This window comes from Barbus barbus (assembly GCF_936440315.1).
Source record: "Barbus barbus genome assembly, chromosome: 48".
NCBI classification, from domain to species: Eukaryota; Metazoa; Chordata; class Actinopteri; order Cypriniformes; family Cyprinidae; genus Barbus; species Barbus barbus.
In genome coordinates, this window is record NC_136726.1 from 14,351,719 (window position 1) to 14,372,522 (window position 20,804).

The window sequence follows — 20,804 nt, forward strand, 5'->3', positions numbered from 1 at the left end:
AATGACACAATCTAACACGTGGTATTTTAACAGTCAATTATTATGATGGCCTCTCTGTTATGTCTGACAGTTAAAACATTAAGATTATTTTAACTTAATTAAAATGGAAAAACAATGAGTAATTAACAAGCTTTCGTGCTACAGTTGACGTGCTACAGTTTATTATGCTGTCAATAAGTCAACACAGGCTTAACAGTTTCTTTAAATGAATGTGTTAACCATTCATTTTACAGCATTAGAGGCTAATATATGATGGCTATGCATTCAAGACTCTTTAGCAAATCAAGATCATTTCGGCTACGTTAACTTTCCAATGAAATGCATCACAATTATTTTTAATGTTAAACAAATAAAACTTGATTCACACTCTGATTGTCATCCTTACACAACATCATTTTGGTGTGACATTCTTGACTTTATCAAATGTTATGTGAATCCTAATTTTGAGTTTACTTATAGAAATGTCATTTTTGGCTTTCATGAATGTGAAAAAAGTGATGCTTATTTTATAAACCTTATTTTTCTTTTAGCTAAATATCATATTCATAAATGTAAATGCTCTAAATGTAAACCTTTGTTTTTAAGATTCAAACTTGAAATGAAAAATTATTTTGAATCTATTGAGTTCTCTATGAACGTGAAAGCCATAAGAACAATGACTTTGTGGAAGGACTTGGCACTTCCTTTGGACTGAAGGACTGGGTGTCCCCGAGCGCTTGTTGTGTTTGACGATGACAATTGTTGTTGTTTTTGTTTTTTTCAGGCATTCAATAACCCCCCCCCCCAAAAAAAACCCTCTAATTGTCATCCATGTTCGCTGGTCCTCTAATTCGGTAGGTGGCGTTGTCACTAAAAACCTATAGGGTCCTAGAAATGCGGTCCTGATGGGGAAAATGCAGCCCCCGGTTTTGCAGACACTAGGTGGCAGCAGAGGCAACGTTTGTTAGCGACTGAATGGATGACACAGGTAGGGCGAGTCGGTTTACGGAGGGACATTATTTAAAATACTAGCTTGGAAAAATAATAAATCACTATTTGCTTCTAAACATTTTCGGTGATGATATTTGAGAGAAAAGTGCACAGAAATCCCGGAATTTATTATTTAAGATATAGCGTTACCTTGACTGGATTTCAACCACATCAAACCCAGTCAGTGCGGCTACAAAAGTCGTCTGTTTAAAGTAATAATTTATACATTTATGCTTATTAAACGATCTTTAATTTTCTTTGAACTATTTTCAGAACTCGTCTTAGCTGTTTAGTCACTTATGAGAAAAAATAACTAATAAATAAATGTTGTGATAGTTTAGCTAGCTAGATTTGCTTACCTTACTAAAATATTTGTAAAGTGTGCTATTAATAGCTGCTATTTTTTGTTTTTTTATCTTCCAAAGTTATTAGACTGGGTAAGTTACGAGTGAGAAAAATGTCTATAGCGTATTCAGCCTATAACAATTATTTACCCTGGTATCTATAATAACAAAAATACTAATTATCACAGCAGAACTGTACGTTATTTAAAAATATTACTAGTAATAAAATGACTTAAAAAATCATGGAAAGGTGCTTTCATTTACTTCAGTTGAGGTAAACCAGCATTGTTTACCATGGCAGAATATTACAGAGCAGTGTTTATGGTAATTATTCGGGGGATAAAAGTCTTCTCAGACATCAAATCCAAATTTCTCTCTGTATATAAATTAATGTTTGATCAGCTGAGGTCAAAGGTTAAATCTGATCGCTGCTCTAACTTCCAGCAGGTTTTCACCTGAAGTCCCGTCCACTGCCATTCACATTTACAGACCAGCAGCTATGACAGTAATATGGACATCATACCGCAGACAGGGAATTATCCCATTTTATGGATGGTGTCCTTTTAATTTTGCCTTTCATGGCTTATAAAGTTGTTTAATATCTGGTGAGGTGAATCAGTGGAGGAAGCGAATAAAGACATTGGCCCTCCAGGTCATTTGCGAATTCTAACGGGATCATTTAATTCCTGCACATGATTGATATATCAGCAGCGGCTAAATGGACGAAAGCCTTTCTTCTATTAAAACACCAGGCAGAATGAAGACCTCCCACTTTCCAAGTCAGTCATGATGATGGGGATACAGCGGACCAAGCACAGGTCAAATAAAATATCTTATATAATTCCTTCTGAATGACAGCGCCATCTGTCCATCCGGTGTTATGGCCCTGACCCCTATTAGCCTACACTCTTACCATGCTGCCATTTTCACCTTGATAGGTTCGAGATGGGATTTAAAATGCTTTTTCTGATGCAACGGCTTGAACTTTGTCTATAGCTGTGGTTTATATATTCTTATGAGGCAAAATTTATGTAGTAGCATTGTTTTTATCATATGCAGTATGATAAAACCAATAGTTCTAGCTCTAATTCTAACGGGATGAGCTACGTTTAGAGCTGACATGTGCACTTGTGATCAACCAGGGTTATTAGTAACTAAAACTGAAAGCAAATACATAAAAAATATTTAGCATTATTACTTTTGTATAATTTATTTTCCATTACTTGACATAAAGTAACTTAACCATTATTCCAGAATTTTTTTCAAGGCAACATTTTTATTTTTATTATTATTTTCATTTAGTTTAACTTGATGTACTGAAATATATGGAAGACTGCTTTTTGCAAAAAAACAAAACAAAAAACAAAGTCACAATTACCTTTTTTATTTTTTTATCCTTTGGCGGAAATGGACTTCCATAGTCATAGCTAAAGCTAAAACTTAAATTAAAATGAATAAAAACGGATTTAAAAACATGAATATAAATGACAAAACGCACAGCAAAATTAATAGAACTTTAACTTAAATTAAAAGGAAAAATGCAAAAATAGAAATTAAAAATATTACTAAAAACTAGTGCTGGCCAATGATGAATCGTGATTAATCTATTTAAAAAATATTATGTTTATATATAATATAAATTATATGAATATAACTATATACATGTAAATATTTTCAAAATATGTACTGTATGTGTGTGTCTTTATATATGCATAATAAATGTACACAGTACACACTCATATATTAAGTGCACAACATTTTTATTTTGGATGCCATTAATCGTGTTTAATCATTGCCCAGCAATAATAAAAACTATACTATTATCTAAATGATGAAACTGGTTGAAGCATAACCACACTTTGGTTGAATTTTATGTTAATGTGGATGTTGATTCGCAACCACAGACAGCATGCAATTGGGCTAAAATCATATTGCTGCAGTTTTCTAAAGCAAAAACACCAGATTTGATCTGTAGGTTCTGTTTAGATTGTTTGATTTAATGTTTTTTTTCTTCCTAAGTGCCATGGAGTTGAGTGTGGACTCTGCAACAGAGCTTTTCTTCTTGGTAAGTATAAATATTCCAAAGCAGAACTATGTGTTTTAAATTATATACAAATGTAACTACAAGACTTACACACACTTGCTGTTTTTGTCTGTAGATGGAAGATAAAGGTGCCCTCAGCCAACCGAAGACCCCAAACATTGTTGTAGAGAATGACGGACGTACCATCTCACTGCAAGTACTGGAATTTAAAACAAGTCTTCTGGAGGCGGTTGAAGAGCTGCATATTCACAGGGTATGAGGTATCCTTTCATGTGAGAAAACAAAGCAAGAGATGTAAGGTTGGAGGGAACAATTATGTTTATTGCATTGTTGTTTTCAAGGTGTTTGTTGTTGCATTAACATTAGTGCCCTGCCAGGCTTAACAATTAAAGACGATTTTAATTAATTACTTGATTGAATGAGATAAAGACAAAAATAACAAAACCTCAGTGTCACCTTTCCTTTGCTCCCACCTCTTCCCACTCTGTATTTGTTTACTTAATTAAATAGTGCAATAACTATGACAGAAAGCAATGAAAATATATATTGTAAATAATATTTGAAAATACTGAATTATACTAAGGAAAATATTTTTCAAATATTAATAAATATATTAACATTTAAATAGTGTGATAACTATGAAAGAAATCAATAAAAAAATATTTTAAATATTATTTAAAATGACTAAATTAACATTAGGTTACAGTAAAGAAAGTATTTTAATCCTCAGATCAGGTACAAATCACTCCTATATGTATATTTGTTTGCATTTTCTAAATATGTTTTATCTTTTTACTGATCACTCAGTTTTTCTTGATTTACATAGATAATTAGCAATCAAGTTTTCTAAAAAAAAATAAAAAAATAATAATATTTTAATTGTGCAACAAAGCAAATGTCAGAAAGTAATGAAACTTGTTTTTGAGATGTGGCAACATTTAAATTAGCGGGTTTATTCAGCTCCAAAATTTCTTAAATGCCAAAATCAGCCTGTCAGCATGGAGTCATTTTGTAAGTGTCAGATCATTAGACACTTACTAAAGTTTCTCTCGGCTGAGAAGTCTTCGTATTAGTTTTAACCTATGCTGTGTGCACATATTTATTGGGCTTGAGCAATCTCAGACAAATATCAGCACCCTAAAAGGCTGCTAAATGGCATCTCAATATATTAGGAATGTCAATCTATTAGTATCCAAATGGCATCATGGCTCTATTTGGCCCGTTCATGAGGAACTGAGGAATGTAATTTTGTGGGAGGAGTGTTCAGAAGACGAAAAAGCAAGCAGCACTTTCTGTCCATCTGGATATAAGCCAGCAGAAGTTACATGTACATTAGAATGGGGTCATGCAGCAGGACCTGACAAATTCACATATTTGCTTGCACGACTGGTACCCTCGAGCAAAGCACTTAAAACCCCACACTGGACATGTTTAAAGGTTGTACGAGCAAAAATAAACAATTGGATCTCTCATGTTTTATTGTTATTATGATGTTGGTGAGGAACAAAGACATTAAATCAATGTGATCCTCAGGCATGCCATTAAACTAACACTTTGTAGTTCTCTGGTTTATAGGGCCAGGGTTAAGATGGAGGATTTCCTGCCAGACAAACACCCTCAGCTGAATGCTGTCACTTCTTATGTTCTTTTAAGAGAGTGCAAAGTGTGTTCCATTAAAATGACTGGATTAGCTTGCGATGTTGTCAGTCGTTTTGCCAGATACAGGAAATCTGATCATCCAGCTGCTAAAAGTGCATTGTCCTGACACTAGTCTAGCGTGATATTTTGCATGCTGTCTTTTTTATTTCAACACATTTTATGTGTCCTTTGTTTTATTAGACTTCATACATCTAATCACATATGCGAGCAGTTTCTGTCCTGAAAGATTCACATGACCCACTAATTTTAATGCTCTTTTTTTTTTTTTTTTACCTGCAGACCACATTTATTCAATTTATTGTCCTTCCATGAAACGTTAACAGCTTTGCAAGTAGCACACTTTATTTGGAAAATGTAAATAAACTCCTACATGCAAATAAAAGCCACTATGTAGAAAACCAGTGAGTTAAACCTGCAGTCCTAGATGAAAGCAGGACAATGATGGGTTTATTTAAAAATCTCCTCTCTGATGTTCAAATACCTGCATTAAATGTAAATAATCTAAATCCATATGGTCCTTTCTTATTATTATATTAATTATTGATGTGTTTTATATACATTTTGGATACAGGATGCTGAAACAAGATACGAGGAGCAGATATGTAAACTTGTGCTGGAGAAGCAGGAGCTGGAATGGCTAAAGGTTTATTAGGAATGATAAAAATACTTATGTTTTTTTCCATTAACTTCCTAAGATTCCATTATTTAAAATAAATCGACCTTGTTAGAGGGTATTTCTTTTTACATTTTTGTGAAAGGGATTGATTTTGAGGAAATGACTGAACATTTATAGAAATATGGCTAAAGTTTATGTCACTTAACAGCTTATTATTTTTCAGGAGTCTTTACAAAGTCAGATTTCTAGAATGTCAAACGAAAATTCTGAGTCACTTGCCGCTGTAAAAAAGCAGGTGTGTAAGACTTTATTTCAATTAAAAAAAAAAATTAATTAATAAGAGGAAGAAGTATATTTCCAAAAATATATGAAAACTTGTGTGTGTGTGTGTGTGTATATATATATATATATAAAATAAATTATTGTGTCTAATTTAAAGTTTCAGGCCCAAATCCGAAAAATTGAGGGAGAAAAGGTTGGTCACTTTATATTTCCATTTCCATGTGTTGTGCATTGGTTTGTGTTTTTATTAATATCTGTCTTATTAAACAGTAACTTTATTTGAAAACTTTTATTTATTAATCATCGTTTGACTAATGGCCTCTTAAAGGGTAAGAACCAGCTGGCTGCTGAACTGAAAGACAAAGAGATCATCAGCCTCAAAGAAGAACTAAAACAGCTGCAGGTACACAAAATCAATACAATAACACACACCTTTACATGACGAGATCTTCCATACCTCTCTCTTGCTTTAGGGACATATACATAAAACAGTGGGAAAATCCATCTCATAGCTGACCTTTGAGTGGGGGTCTGTGTAGGTCTATTTGGTGTTGTCAGATAAATGATGTCACACGGTGATGAATGGTTTCTCCTACGGTTCATCAAACCTGTAGGTTGGCCGATAAAGGCCCTTGTTACCCTTTCATTTGCAATTTTATTCATATCTAAACACTCTTTGCTCTTATTTATGTGCCTTTTGTGTCCATGTTTACTAATATAATATCATATTTAAATAATAATAAAATGACAGTTAAAGTATTTCTACTTCAGTTTAAACCTTCCCAGCAGTTATCCTGAATCCACAGCACTGAATCTGTTCATTCTGCTTTATAACTTTTAGAAGGGTCACTCTTTGGTCTTTCAGAGATATAAACTCACTAAAACCACTTTCTTCTTTTGCTACTGTCTTACAGCTGCTCAGATACAGTTCGGAGAAGAAATTAGGCGAGCTGGTAAGGATTTCCGATTATATAAATTGTTGACAGAGGCAAGTGGGAGTGGGAAGAATTAAAGAGGAGGAACTGAGAGGGAGAGCGGATCATCAGGAGTAACGGATAGGGAGGGCGTGACACGTGAAGCGCCAGCGCCGCTGTGAAAATACCACTATTAAAATATTTTATATCGGAGCCTCGCTCTGTTTAACCTTTCGATGGCGGAGAGGGGAATCGGTTTGATACAGACAATCAAACAGTAACGGGCTGCGGTTCACATAAAAGCCCCTCAGGCATGTTTGGAAGTTGACTCCTTATCTAGCAGAAAGGAGCACTCAGCCGAGATGTTAAACAAAGGTCTTCAAACTCTCCGATGCAGTATATATTCATGGTCTGCCCTTGCCGAGAAGAAGAACTGTTATTACTTGTACGACCGAATGGGGATATTCCTCTTAGAAGGGAGGACAATGTGTTTTTAAACTTTTCAGGAGCAAAAGTTGCAGCTGCAGACACAAACGAAAGACAGCCACCTGAACCAGCTGGGAGAAGTGGAGAGGCGTTTCGCCACCATCTCCAGACAGTGTGCCATGGTCAAACAGGCCCATGACAAACTTGAACAAAATGGTATGACTGACAAGCATTGTCTTAGTAAAAAATCAATTCAAACTTTAGTTTATGTTGAGTCAGGGGTGTAAACCTGAGTATCTTTTGCTTTTAAACTCTCCAGCTGAAAAGCATTTAGTCTGGTATTCATAATTTTTATTCATTCACTCTGGACAGATTTGATGTGGAAAAACTCTTCTTCGTTTTGCATCAATGAATTGATTTGTCATTCTTTGAACATGAATTATTTGGCCTTTGTAGGTGAATACTAAAAGAAAGCCTGTGTAGTAATGCCAAACTTTTTACAATTCTTATTTTTTTTTTTAAAGTTGAAGAGGCCATGCGAATTAATAAAAAGCTCACATCCATCAATGAAAAACAAGAATCGTCAATTAAAGTCTTGAAAGAGGTATAAAAAAGCACTGGATCATTTATTGCTTTGTACATTTGATTTGGTTTGAAGTTCTATATCACTGTGTCACAAATTGTTGCACCTTTTTATTTCATATTTAGGATTTGGAGAGAATCAACAAAGAGCTGGTCACATTCAAAGTGTCGTCGGTCTGCAAACCTGGAGAGATTCGTTTACAGAATGTTCTGAAAGAGCAAGAGTTTCAACTGCTTCAGCAGAAACTCCTTGTGGTAGAAACTCTTTAAATTTGTTAAACATAAAAGTTGATACCAGGATGTCTGTAAATGTTATGCTTTATGTCTTTAGGAAACGGAACTTAACAAAAAACTGAGAAATGAAATGGCCACAGAGAGGGCAGAGAAGCAGGTAAGCCTTTCAGAAAAAGCTGGACCTTTTTGTGCGTTAGTATCATTTAACAAGCGTAACATCAGACTTAACACTTGGATGAAATGAAGTGTGTGTGTGTGTGTGTCAGGAGGTATTGAGAACCCTCCACCACAGTCAGAGTTTGCTGCAGAGACAGACGGAAGCTCTGAACCGAACAGAGCAGGAGCTTCGCAAACTCCGTGAGGAATATCAGGTCAGGCTTCCCAAAACCCAACTCCACCTGTGGTATCACTTTCAACTTAACAAAAAAAGCAACTATTTTTGCTTTTATGTTTTTTATTTTAATATGTAAATTGTATTATTATTGTTATTATGTTTTTTACTGTGTGCTGCGTGCACATCTAAGGAACAGGCTACAGCCACAAACAGACTTCAATTACAATTCACATATTAATTATGTGATAAAATAAACAATAAATAAAATGAGCTCATTAAATAAAGGAAAATTAACTCTACCTACTAGATAAACACATTTATACACAAAATAAAATATTTAGCAAAAAAACAAGCAAAATCTGTTAACTTTTTCCAGATATTTATTGTAATTTAATTTTCTTAAAATGGCAAACTTAGTAAGGTATACATATTCAGGAGTAAACAATGGTCAGCTAGTACTCATAAAATTGATTGAATGAACTGAAAATCACTTTTGCACATTTACAACACACGAAGTGCAACTCAATAATAGTAAGTGTGTTTAATGTCCGTTTACAGCCTCTTTTATTCCCCCCATTTCTCTATTTAATTCACTTAGTCATTCACTGATTAAAACCATTATTAACATGACAAAAGCCAACTGATTTGTATTGGCCTCTCCATCTGTTTAGAATCCTCTGTCCAGGTTAAATAAACACATAAAAATTTATTATTGTATTAAAAATTTTCTGGGTGATTAATTTCATTGCAGGTCCTTAAAACAGAACATGAATTGAACCAAGAGAGGACTAAAGAAAAAGACGACAGCTTTGCTCGCTTGAGAGATGAATACCAAAATTCTAAACTTACTTCGAAAAAAGAGGTGACAATGAGTTCCGGAAAAGCATCACACAAAAACAAAGGATCTGGAATTGAGACTATAATTTTTTTTTTATTAAAATGGTATTTAATTTTTTTAAAAAGTGAATATCGGTGTTCTCACACAGATTCTGCGATTGCAAATGTCAACGGAGTCAGGTCAAGAAGAGCTGCAAGCGGTAAAAGAGGCATATAATCAACTTGAAGAAGAGCACAAACAGCTGTCTATTTCTGCAGTTAATAAAGCCAAAGAAATTCATAACTCTGAGGTGGGATGATTACGTATACATTCATAACCAGTGACTGTTTAATAAGCTTGTAGATTGGACATGGATAAATAGGTCTAAACTTCACGATTTTGAAATGATTTGAATTCTAATCTGTCTTTTTATTACAGATTGCCATAAAAGATCAAGAAAATTCTCTTTGTACAACATCTAATGAGATTAACCTTGTAAAGGTGAGCAGTCTCCATGAAGATCTTGAGGAGAGTCTTATTAGTCTTCATGATAACCATGAACCAACGTGTCACCCTGATAAAGACATTCCAGGTAAGTAAGAAAGAATGCACAGTTGTCTTCTCCAGCCAAGCTTGGCGACGCAATAGCTAATAAGTTTATACAGAACAATGTGAAGTGCAGGGAGGTGGTTACTCGAGTCTCTTTATCAAGAAAGCTTACCTGTACTTCTAATTTTTCTCTCATAATGATGCATGCATTTCATTTCCTCGCACAGATGAAAGCATCGAGTTTCAAAAGGCTAGAAAAGATGGCTGCTCTCAGAGCAACAACAAGGAACTTGACATTCCAATGCAGGCAGATAGAACCGTACCTGTAGTCTCACCATCGGTTTCAACTGACATCTCTAAGCCTGAGGACATCAATCCCATGATGAATCATCTGTCAAAGATGTGTGATGAAACAAAAACCGGTGTCAGTGAAAGTGAGCCAGTCTGCAACCCAGATGATAAAGGATGCCCCTCAAACCCAGTCCAAAGTGACACAGACAGTTGTCTTGCTGAGCTATCAGGGCCTGAAACCAGGTCTGTTTATGGCGTAGACGGCGACCCTTTGGCTTTGAAACCAAAAGATAGACCACTGGAGCGGCATCTGTGCACTTCTGAAGTGACTGAATCCCAGACATCAGATAAACACATGGACGGCCAGGGATATGCTACATCTCAGTCCAAAGAAGTCAAAGACCACCAGAACGCCGCACCTGAATTTCTCCACAAAGTTTCACAAAAGGAAAGTCAAACAACTGCAGAGAGATTTTCAGAAGACAAAACTGCAAACTCAAATCCACAAGACACACTTGTGTTGTACGACAAAACGACCATTACAGAAGAAATGATTGACGCCCAACCAAGCCCATGCCACCAAACCGTTCATGAGGAGCCTGAAACCAACTTTGATACTGCAAGTGCCACTTCAGAGACACTCCTTCATGTGCCCAAAGATCAGTTCTCTCCACCCGAATTGATTTGTGAACATTCACAAAGTCAGGTATCCCAAGTGGGCGGCTCAACTGAAACAAGCCTCTACAATGTGGTCAACGAGCTGGAATCTAAAGAGTTGCCTCTTGTTGATCAGACCACTTCAGTGACTGCAGTTGACACAGTGGAGGTCATATCCGAAAATAACGATCAAAACAATGATTCAGAACCATTGAAATCTCAACAGATTGAAATGAGTGTTTCTACTGAAGAAGCCAAGCTCACAAACCCAGAACAAGATCCTTCTTCTCCTGGGTCTACAACAGCAAATGATCAATCAGATGTTGACCAGAAGAGCATTCCAGTGGTAGATACTTCAAACCATCCTGGAAATAGAAGATTTCAGTCGTCCTTTGCATGGGACACATTTATGAAAGGGAAAAAGATGCCACATCCAACACCGTTAAGAACTGAGCTGTGGTCCTCTGGATTTCATGAGCTTGTTTCTCCATTTTGTGCTCCCATATTTATGAAGAATAAATTGCCAAAAACAGGTCTGTCTTGAAATGTAAACAAAGTATTTTATTATAATAAGACTCAGTATCTGACCACAATAATCCTATTTTCACAGCCATAATGAAGACTCCTGACAGACTGGAAACCCCAAGCAAGCGTCCCCACCAAAATAGTGACTGTCAAGGAGAGTGGAATGCTATCAAGCAGTCTTTTTCTGAAATGTTAACAGAGAAAGTAAGTTTCCACACAGGCCAGCGAAGAATCTAGTGAGGTAACGTAAGAGGCATGCGCTGCAGCACACGCTGAGTGCCTAAAGACAACTTCCATTCCCAGAAGTATTTCAGCAGGGTGAAATGGCAGCATTTTTCTCAATTAAATATTGATAGAAAACAGCAGGACAAAAGTCTCTGCGTATAAATCACAGAGATGCAACCCAACTCCAAAGGGAGCTAAGAGGCTAATATGGAATAAACTAGAGATCGTTTTCAAGGCTGTTGTTTTCGATAACATTGTAGTATCTGGTTTCAACATACTGTTGAAAACCAAATCTGGTGGATTTCACTTTTCATTTCCAAAATTAAATCAAGGTATAGTGTCATGGTGCTTTTATTACCCGTTTTATTTTCCCGCAGGAGAATCAAGTTCTTATCTCCTACAGCTCAACTCTGAGTGGCAGTCCAACCTCTTCTTCTGTGGGTAATGGGCTGCGACAAATCTCCACTCCTACCGTTCCTCCTCCCAAACTCCAGAGCGTGGAGAAATCGACCCGGCCTATGGCATCTAGCTCTGAAAGAAAAGAAGAACGAAAACAATCTGACATAATGGCCCAAATTGCTAAAATTGAGGAATTTATGTCAACTGAATGTTTAATGCCTCAAAAAAGACTCAAAACTGATTGATATGCGCTAGAAATGCATGTGTTCGTAAGTCGTTACAGAGTTTAAAATGTTTTTGCTTAGGTATGTTCCTAATCCTCCTTGTAAGTAGATACAGCGAATACCATATTTGTGTTAATTGCTTACTATATTTCCAAATAATTTAACTAAATAAATGTTCAATGTTTCAAGCAACTTTATTTTTTGCAGACTTTTTTTAAAAGGGTAAAATCTTTGCATCTGCTGCATCATGTTAACCTATTGCTAAACAAGGTAAGTGATAAACATAAAACCTGTTAATTACACTGCACAAGCTAATTAACACTCATTACTCCCAGACCAGCATGTTCGTTCCTCAGAGGGCATTTAATGGCCAAACATTGCTAATTTACATTTGATACACAAACTGTGGCCAACTATAATTTTGGATAATTAAAATATACAAGTAAGAAGAATCAATTAGCACATATCAAGCCAAATGAACAAATGCAAACGAGTCTCCCATTAAGTTTATGTCTTTGGTAAATAGGCTGTGGGGACCGTGTGGGCACATGTTAGGGCGATACAGATGACAAAATGTGTTGCATATGTCGACAATGGTCATAATGAAAGTGGATACTTGGATTGAGCCGAATGAGCATTTTTTAATTTATTAAAAAAAATAGTGAAAATATCATCTGTAGATCTTAATTTTGATTTTTCTTGCATTTTGTCTTACAGCACAAACATGGTTTATGTTGTAATGCTGCTTACACTAGCCCATGTGGTAATATTTAATAAGCTATATTTTAGGAAAATAAACCAAATGAGTTTCTATCTCAAATTAAGCACTTTTAAGTGCCTCACAAAATCAGTTTGCCTAGTACTAAAATCATCCAGCAGAAAGCAAATGTGCACCTCCTGATGAAAGCACAAGGTCCCTCAGAGGTTCACCTTAATACACTTACTCATTACTAATATGTCAAAATGTTAATGTCCTCGTAAAGAAATCTTATGCGTTCCAGCCACTGTGCCAGCAGTACTGACCCTTATCCTTAGAGGGAGTGGGCAATATGGAGAGCGTAATTTTAATACACACACTGGATTATGAAGTGGCAGTGCTTTGAAACAGTCAATTACACTTGAGCGCGGGAGGGCCCTAGTGTTAATTACTAGTCGGTTTTATATCGTGTGTAAATACAGAGCCTGCTGACATTCACATTCCATCACCATGTCCTGACTGCCACAGCAAATTAGCCTGACCCGTCTGTGTGCGCACCGCTAGTCCACTGCGTGTTCCTTTAACTTTAGAATAACATTCAGCACAAACAAGCCCACTTCTGTTTATTAGGGTTGTTGATGCTATGAGTTTAGGTCACTGTGCTTTGCTTAAAATGTATTGAGAAATTATAAAATATACATAAATTCTAAACTACATCAGCTGTTTTTGAGAGAACTGATGCATTAGAATCATTAAGGAATCAGCCTACACTGGTTGCACTTTGATTCACTAAAAAGAACCAGCTCATAAGAGTCATAAATACAATACGTTTGGGAATCAGAGTGCACTGGCTGCACATTGCTTTTGATTCACTTAAAAATCGACTTATTTGAATCATTTGTTTGGGAATCAGACTAAACTGATTGTGCTGTAGTTGTTTAATTCACTAAAAATAACCTATGCTTTCAGAATAATATTCAGGAATTGACTGGTTCTGTTGTATTTGTTTAATTCACAAAAAGAACTATTTCAGAGTAATTTGTTCAACAATTGGACTAGACTGGTTTCACTGTATTTGTTTATTTCTCTAAAAAGAACTCATTCGAGTCACTTTGGATTTGATTCATTAAAAAGGACCAGCTCATAAGAATTTTTTTTGACTAGGAATCAGACTAAACTGATTGTGCTATAGTTGTTTAATTCACTAAAGAGAACCAACTCTTTTAGAATAATTTGTTCAGGAATCATCTGGTTGTGTTGTATTTGTTTAAATCACAAAAAGAACCAACTCTTTATTATTGAATAGAATAGTTCAGCACTCTGACTACACTGGTTTGGTTTAACTGTATTTGTTGAATTCACTAAAAAAAGAACTGACTCATTAGAATCATTCATTCAGGAATCGGCCTGCACTGGTTGCATTTTGTGTTTGATTCATTAAAAAAGAACCAGCTCATATGAGTCATTTATTTGGGAATGAGAGAGCACTGGTAACACTATGTTTTTGATTCACTTACACCAAACACTGGTTGTGTATTCGTAAAAAGAGCCAACTTGATTCATTTGTTTGGGAATGGGACTACACTGATCTGTTTGTCGCTGTGCAGTTTCAGTATAGCGTATCCAAAATGAATAATTACATTAACGTCTTTGTTCAATCCCCCAACAGGCAGTACACTGTTGTTTTCCCTCTGTAGCTGTGAATCACCTCCACTCTGGCCTTCTCATTTTACCTCACATTGAGAGATGAGAAGATAATCCCAGCCTGCCTACTACTGTCAAAGGTCAGCACAGTTTAAAGTTCACCATCCACATCATTTATATGGCCTTAAATTAGCTCAAACGCAAAGTTCTGACTGTTCCTCTCTCTTTCAACCAGTTGTTAATCTTCGCGTCGTACTTTGAATCCAATGAGAAATAGGAATGCTCAGTGGACGGCTGGTTTGATTGAATTATACCCCTCAAGGACCACCATGGCAGGCCCATACGCTTTTAATTCTGAGGAGGTAAGAAGCGATCACACGGTTACACGGTACTCCCCATACATGGAGTATGTTATCTCCACCTATATATCTGTTCAGCCGCCATTGTGCACCTCTTAAAGGATGAGCCATTTTGGCTGTGATGGGTGGGGGACGATCAGGAGCCCTATCTTAACCCACATGCCGTCCTGCATTAGCCGTGTCCCTATTGAGGTGTCAGCCCATAAGTCTTACTCAGTGGGATGTCACAGCCAGATGATGGAGAGCGCTTCTTCACTCCAGGGGATCTTGTAAAACTTGCATGCCCCCGGTCTCTACTCCCAGTCTGGCCTCCTCCTCGACACGGCCTCCCCTCGTGCTAAGTCAGAACTAGTGAATGACACACTGAGATCCATTAAGCAACAAACATATTTGGTTACTTACTTACTAAGGGTGACTGCAAGGTTGAAGTACTACACTAAAAAAAAAAAACTCATAAAAGTTATGTGCTTGTAAAGTTTGTCAGTTTTAACTTCACAGTCAATCAAGTTAGGTATAGTGAGTGAAACTAAAAGGTAAGATAATCACAGTCTTTATAATCACAGTTGATCAATGGTTCTAAGTATTTGCAATTAAAAAAAACAAAAAACAATCTCAGTATGCTTATTGAAATATTATGCATAATATTACACACACTGACTTGTATAAATCTAAATATTCTATTTTAGTAGTCTTATTTGATATCCTCAATTCAAATGGAGGAAAAAAAGTTTGGGGTTTATTTATTTATTTGATCAGGAATATAGTAGTATTGTGAAATAATATTACAATTTAAAATAACTTATACTAATATATATATTTATGTGAAATATGATTAAAACAAATAAATTGGATTCTTTGCTGAATAAAAAGCTTTAGAATTTAATGTGTCCTTGCTGAATAAAAGCATTAATTTAAAAAAAATAATAAATAATTATATTGACCTCAAACGTTTGAATGGTAGTATATATTTAATCCACAGGGGGGGGAAAGTTTAATATGAATATTGTCCGCAAGCAGTTTGGATTTGACCTTTGTCAATATTTATTCATGGCCTAATGCTTCAGGCCTTTTTGTTTCACTCATTTTGTTTTTGATATTTAAGTGGCAGACTGTTTCTGTATCCCAGAGAGAAAATAGATACGGAGAGCCTCCCCCTCATTGAGGCTTCAATGATGTGCACCATTACCAATGATGTGCGACCATTAACTGCTCCTCAGTGATGAGCTAAGCTTCTCAATTGCTCTTTCTCGCTATCACAAACTGTATACGGCATGAACGGCATATCCTGTGCTGTTTTGTTTTTTTAACACAGCCTTTTATTTTGTATAATATTTCTTATTTTCAATTTAATGTTTTTTAAATTTACAATTAAACCATCTTGATTGGACATTATATAAAATAATATGTTATTTGAGTTCCAATATTTATCCATTTTTGGTTTGGTTTTTAGTCGAGGAATCAGAGACAGATTGCACTTGCCTTTATTTATTAGTCATCATGCAAACATAATATTCACATTTTTACACATATCTTAGATTTGGCTGAACTCATTGGGTTTACAAAACTCTTCACAGTGTTTATGTTTGTGTGGCAGCTCCTTTGTCAAATCATAAGAACTGATTTGTTCCCAAAGAAAGCTTTTCTGGCATTTGGCATTCCACATGTTGGATATCTTGTTTACTTTTCTAATAACCAAACTCCCCATTAAAGACAAAAAATGGGCATGACTTGAGGGATTTTTGTGTCTATGTTTTTTAAATAGCTGATTTTAGCACAATATAATCTGTAAATCAGTCTGTCAGATTTTCAGCGGGAAATAGAGATGTGTATTTATCCCCTACTGCTAGATTAATGACCACTGGTGTAACCTCATGACCTGTCCGATTACAGGAAAAATGAGCTCAGAGGTCATTAGATTCGGATCTGTTCCATTCTGCCTTATTGGTGCCACTGACTCCAATTTTAGATCATTCCTAAACAAAATCGGAAGCCATAAGCAGACTTTTTTTTGGTTATCACCCATATTGCATTTACAAATATACTTTACGACTTCCTCGAACCCAGACTGTGTCTCTGGACCTCAGTGAGGACGTTCACCTTTCGCATGCTCTTTAACTAAAAGTAAACAGTTGATGCTTCATTCAGGCTGTAGACATTTAATAAAGAATGTGTTCATCCAGTTGTGTTTTATTGAAGGTAAATGGCTAATGAGCTCTTACACAACCATCAGAAACGGGTTACGGTTGCATCATTAATTATCAAATGAGGAATGTGCAGGCCTTTTCATCTTAATCTAGAAAGCAAGGGCCACAGCACAGCAGGAATTCAGATGATTTAGCTGGCTTTGACTTAATCAGTCTTAGAAGCATTACAATGGCAGTGCACAATGATGGATCACTTTCTGGTCCCTGAGGAGTGTTTATATAGTGTGCTTTCACTGAACCGCTCACCCTGCTGACCGGCTAAGAGAAAACGAATAAATTGGTTAGATTTGAGCGGTCTGTTATGGAAGCCCATTTCTGGTAATTGCGAGATTAGGTTTAAACTCAGAAATAAAGCCACAGTGTGTGATATAAAGTTACAATTGCATGATATACAGCTGCAACTGTGATTTGAAGTCATAAGTGCAAGATATCTCAAATTGTGAGTAATAAAGTTGCAATTCTGAGAAGTTGCAATTGTGTGAAAGTCATAAGTGCAAGATTTGTCAAATTGTGAGTTTTAAAGTCGCAATTCTGTGAAAGTCACAATTGCAAGATTTAAAGTAGAAATTATGAGAAAGTCGCAATTAATACAAATGAAGTGACAATTGCGAGATAAAGCCACAATTGTGAAAAAGTCGAAATTGTGAGAAGTCCCAACTGCGAGAAAGTCATAATTGCAAGATGTAATGTCAAATTGTGAGTTATAAAGTTATAATTCTGAGAAAGACAAGAGTGCAAGATTTGTCAAATTGTTTTATAGTCACAATTTTGATAAGCTGCAATTGCGATAAAGTCATGAGTGCAAACCATCTGCAAGATTTGTCAAATTGTGAGTTTTAAAGTCGCAATTCTGAGAAGTCGAAACTGCAGGAAAGTCATGACTAGATATAAGATATAATGTCAAAGTGCGAGTTATAAAGTCACATTTCTGAGAAAAGTAGATAATTGTGGGATTTAAAAGAGAAATTATGAGAAAGTCCCAATTGATACAAATGAAGTGACAATTGCGAGATAAAGCAGAAATTGTGAGATAACAAGTCACACTTCTGAGAAGTTAAGACACAATTACAAGATTTAAAATAAATCGCAGTTGTGTAAAAGTCACAATTGAGACAAAATTGCAATAGAAGTTCCATCATGCTGATGTTTTCATTGCTAATTGGAGTGAAAGTCTTCAGCAGAATGATAACACTAAAAACAGTCTTCCCTGTGGAAAGCCCCTCTTCCTGACCAGCCCACGAACCCGTACACAGTCAGAGACATCTCTCTTCAAGTAACTGTACTCTTGTAAGTTTGTTGCCAAATGATCTGGCATGAAAGGATTTGCGAGCGTCTCTATGCCAAACTAGCATTTTTAATTGCTGAACCATAAATATGGTCTTACGTGTTGTGGACTACAAGATACAGAACAGAATGTCTCTTCAAATAACGCTTAGACAGTAGCACGCACTCCACGACATGCCCTACCACCAAAAATAACCAGTACACAAACAACCTACAGAGCGATATCACCAGCTGAGTCATGGATCCAAAAACATCTCAACGATGACTGCAAGAAAAACAAGAGCCTGTATCTGCACCCACAACAACCTCTCGTGTTGGTGTATCTACATGCACTTTTGACATTTTATAAAACCAGTCCATCCTCAGCATATATTATTTCCAGATCTGATCCCTTTTTTGCAACAAAGTTGACTTGTTGCTCAGTTCAGCGCTCATGATTTGGCTCAAGATAAGCACTTTGTAGTGATTTGTAGATGTGGTATTTGATTCCTACTAAACTGATGCTGTGGCGCTCAAACATAGAGATACTATCTTTGAAGAAATGTCCCGACATAATTTCTCCTCTCTCCTGGAGCCCGGCCAGCCTCTGTAAAGTTTTCTCTCCCCATAAACTTAAGTGGAGACTGAAAAATTTCATCTCCAGAGATTGATAGTGTGTGCTTAGGATATAGACCTCTCAGCTTTTATTAAACAAGGAGCCCTTTCTTCATAAGTGTTCCATTGTGTGCTATTTGTAGAGCGAAAGACTTCACGATGTCTCCCATCCAAAACTATCACCCTGCGTTTAGAACAATAGTATGTATAGCACATAATGTATAAGAGCAATATATAACGGTGCTTTGACAGGATGATATGCAAGTCAGAGGGGTTCATGCATTTGTTAAAACCCCTCAGAGTTCTAATTAAATCAAATGTTTGATGTTTTTCTTTTCTCTTTCCACATGTTCAAGGTTGTTCCAGTGTGACCATACCGAATTGAATGAATTAATGGCCTTGCAGCTGATGGTACCACTCCGGCTGATACCCTCTCTGTGTTTAGGTAACGTTGGACACTTTCCCACATCCATTTAAATGCTGAATTTCTCTGCGTTTGGTCTTTTTGAAGGCAAGCCAGTGTTTTAAATACCTCAGTGGATCTCAGACGATTCTCAGCCTTTGTCTTATCGGCTGTTCACCACAAATCCACAACCACCTGCATGTTATTTTAATAGCATCTCCCAACGCCTCAGGCCTTGTGTAGCACCAACAAGGCCAAGTTCCGGAGCTAATTTTGCCCTGAAAATGCAAACTATGCATGCTTTAATATGATAAATGTTTTATGTATTAGGATTTTTGCTCATAATATGTGGAATTACTTGACATCTCTTTGAAAAGAACCAAACACATCACAAAAAAAAGCTAAATTGGCACTGTCTCAAACAGTCTCTAACTTTAGTTCAAGGACACTATAGTCTGTGTACAGTTTGTAAATTAGCACAGAAAATGATTTAGACACGTCCCTCAGTTAAAACTAAATTCTGGCCATCACTTGGCGGTCATCTTAAAGGAATAGTTTACTCAAAAACGAAATGTTTGGGATCATTTACTCACCCTCATGTCGTTCCAAACCTGTATGAGTTCTTGTGTTGAACATAAAAGAAGATATTTGGAAGAATACTGGTAATCCATCCATAATATTTCTTTCCCTACTATGGAAGTCAATGGGGACCAATGACAGTTTGGCTCTTCAAAATATCTTCTTTTGTGTTCAACATAAGAAATAAACTTACACAGGTTTGGAACTACATAAGGGTGAGTAAATGATAACAAAATTTTCAATTTTTTTGGGTGAACTATATTTGTCAGAATTATATTTCAATACCATTTCAATTCAGGAATAAAAATCAGACAATCATATAATCATATATTGCACTTCATAAGCTCATATTACACTAAAAAACTACATATTTCATGCTTTTCGAGCAAATGTGCATATACTGTAAAAGTTTTAAAGTTTGTTTTTGTTTTGCAGTAATATTAGAGTTCAATTTCAATCAATCTTCTACTTCAACAGTTCATGTGTAATTTAATGTTAACTTCTTTAGTTTTTGATCTGTAAATAGGTTTAAATGATTATTTTTCAAGGGGGAATGTTTGTGGATGAACTTCTGATTATGCAAATTCAATGTATTTGTGCTTTTCTGGTCTAGTCTTATCTTAAAGCATAACATCATGTGGCCATACTTTTAAAGCAGTCTGTCTGGCCCTACGTACTTGCATTGAAACAGTATTTTCTGTGATAATCTGCCACAAAAAGAGCGGTACTGAACCTCCCTTTGCCACCTGTGCAGCAGTGCTTCTGGTACGTTGCACGTGGCGTTTGGGTCAGCAAACTGCACTGTTGGGAACGGACCCCGGTATCAGCAGATAAAAGGCATGGGAGTGACCAAGTCTTTTTTTTAGCCGCCAAACAAAAGAGCTCTTAATTTTCACCCTCAATATCAGTGGCTTTACCATCCTCCCTGTCTATCTAGGACACACTTTGT

General features: G+C 36.1%; 1 protein-coding gene across 4 annotated transcripts; it reads left to right on the top strand.

The window, feature by feature from the left end:
- Positions 1-912: 912 nt before the first annotated feature.
- On the top strand, positions 913-12,286 carry LOC306866456 (uncharacterized protein). 4 transcript variants are annotated; one of them, XM_079411679.1, is made up of 19 exons: positions 913-967; positions 3,333-3,378; positions 3,473-3,610; positions 5,588-5,659; positions 5,856-5,927; positions 6,072-6,107; positions 6,243-6,317; positions 6,829-6,867; positions 7,335-7,470; positions 7,779-7,858; positions 7,963-8,091; positions 8,168-8,227; positions 8,337-8,441; positions 9,156-9,266; positions 9,391-9,531; positions 9,660-9,813; positions 9,998-11,251; positions 11,329-11,447; positions 11,846-12,286. In XM_079411679.1, exons 2-19 carry the CDS (start codon positions 3,337-3,339, stop codon positions 12,110-12,112), a joined length of 3,030 nt encoding a protein of 1,009 aa, XP_079267805.1. In that variant the 5' UTR covers positions 913-967; positions 3,333-3,336; the 3' UTR covers positions 12,113-12,286. The 4 variants fall into 4 exon arrangements, with proteins under 4 accessions (XP_079267805.1, XP_079267807.1, XP_079267806.1 ...); XM_079411680.1 differs by having other exon boundaries at positions 930-1,181; XM_079411681.1 differs by lacking the exon at positions 5,588-5,659.
- Positions 12,287-20,804: the final 8,518 nt, after the last annotated feature.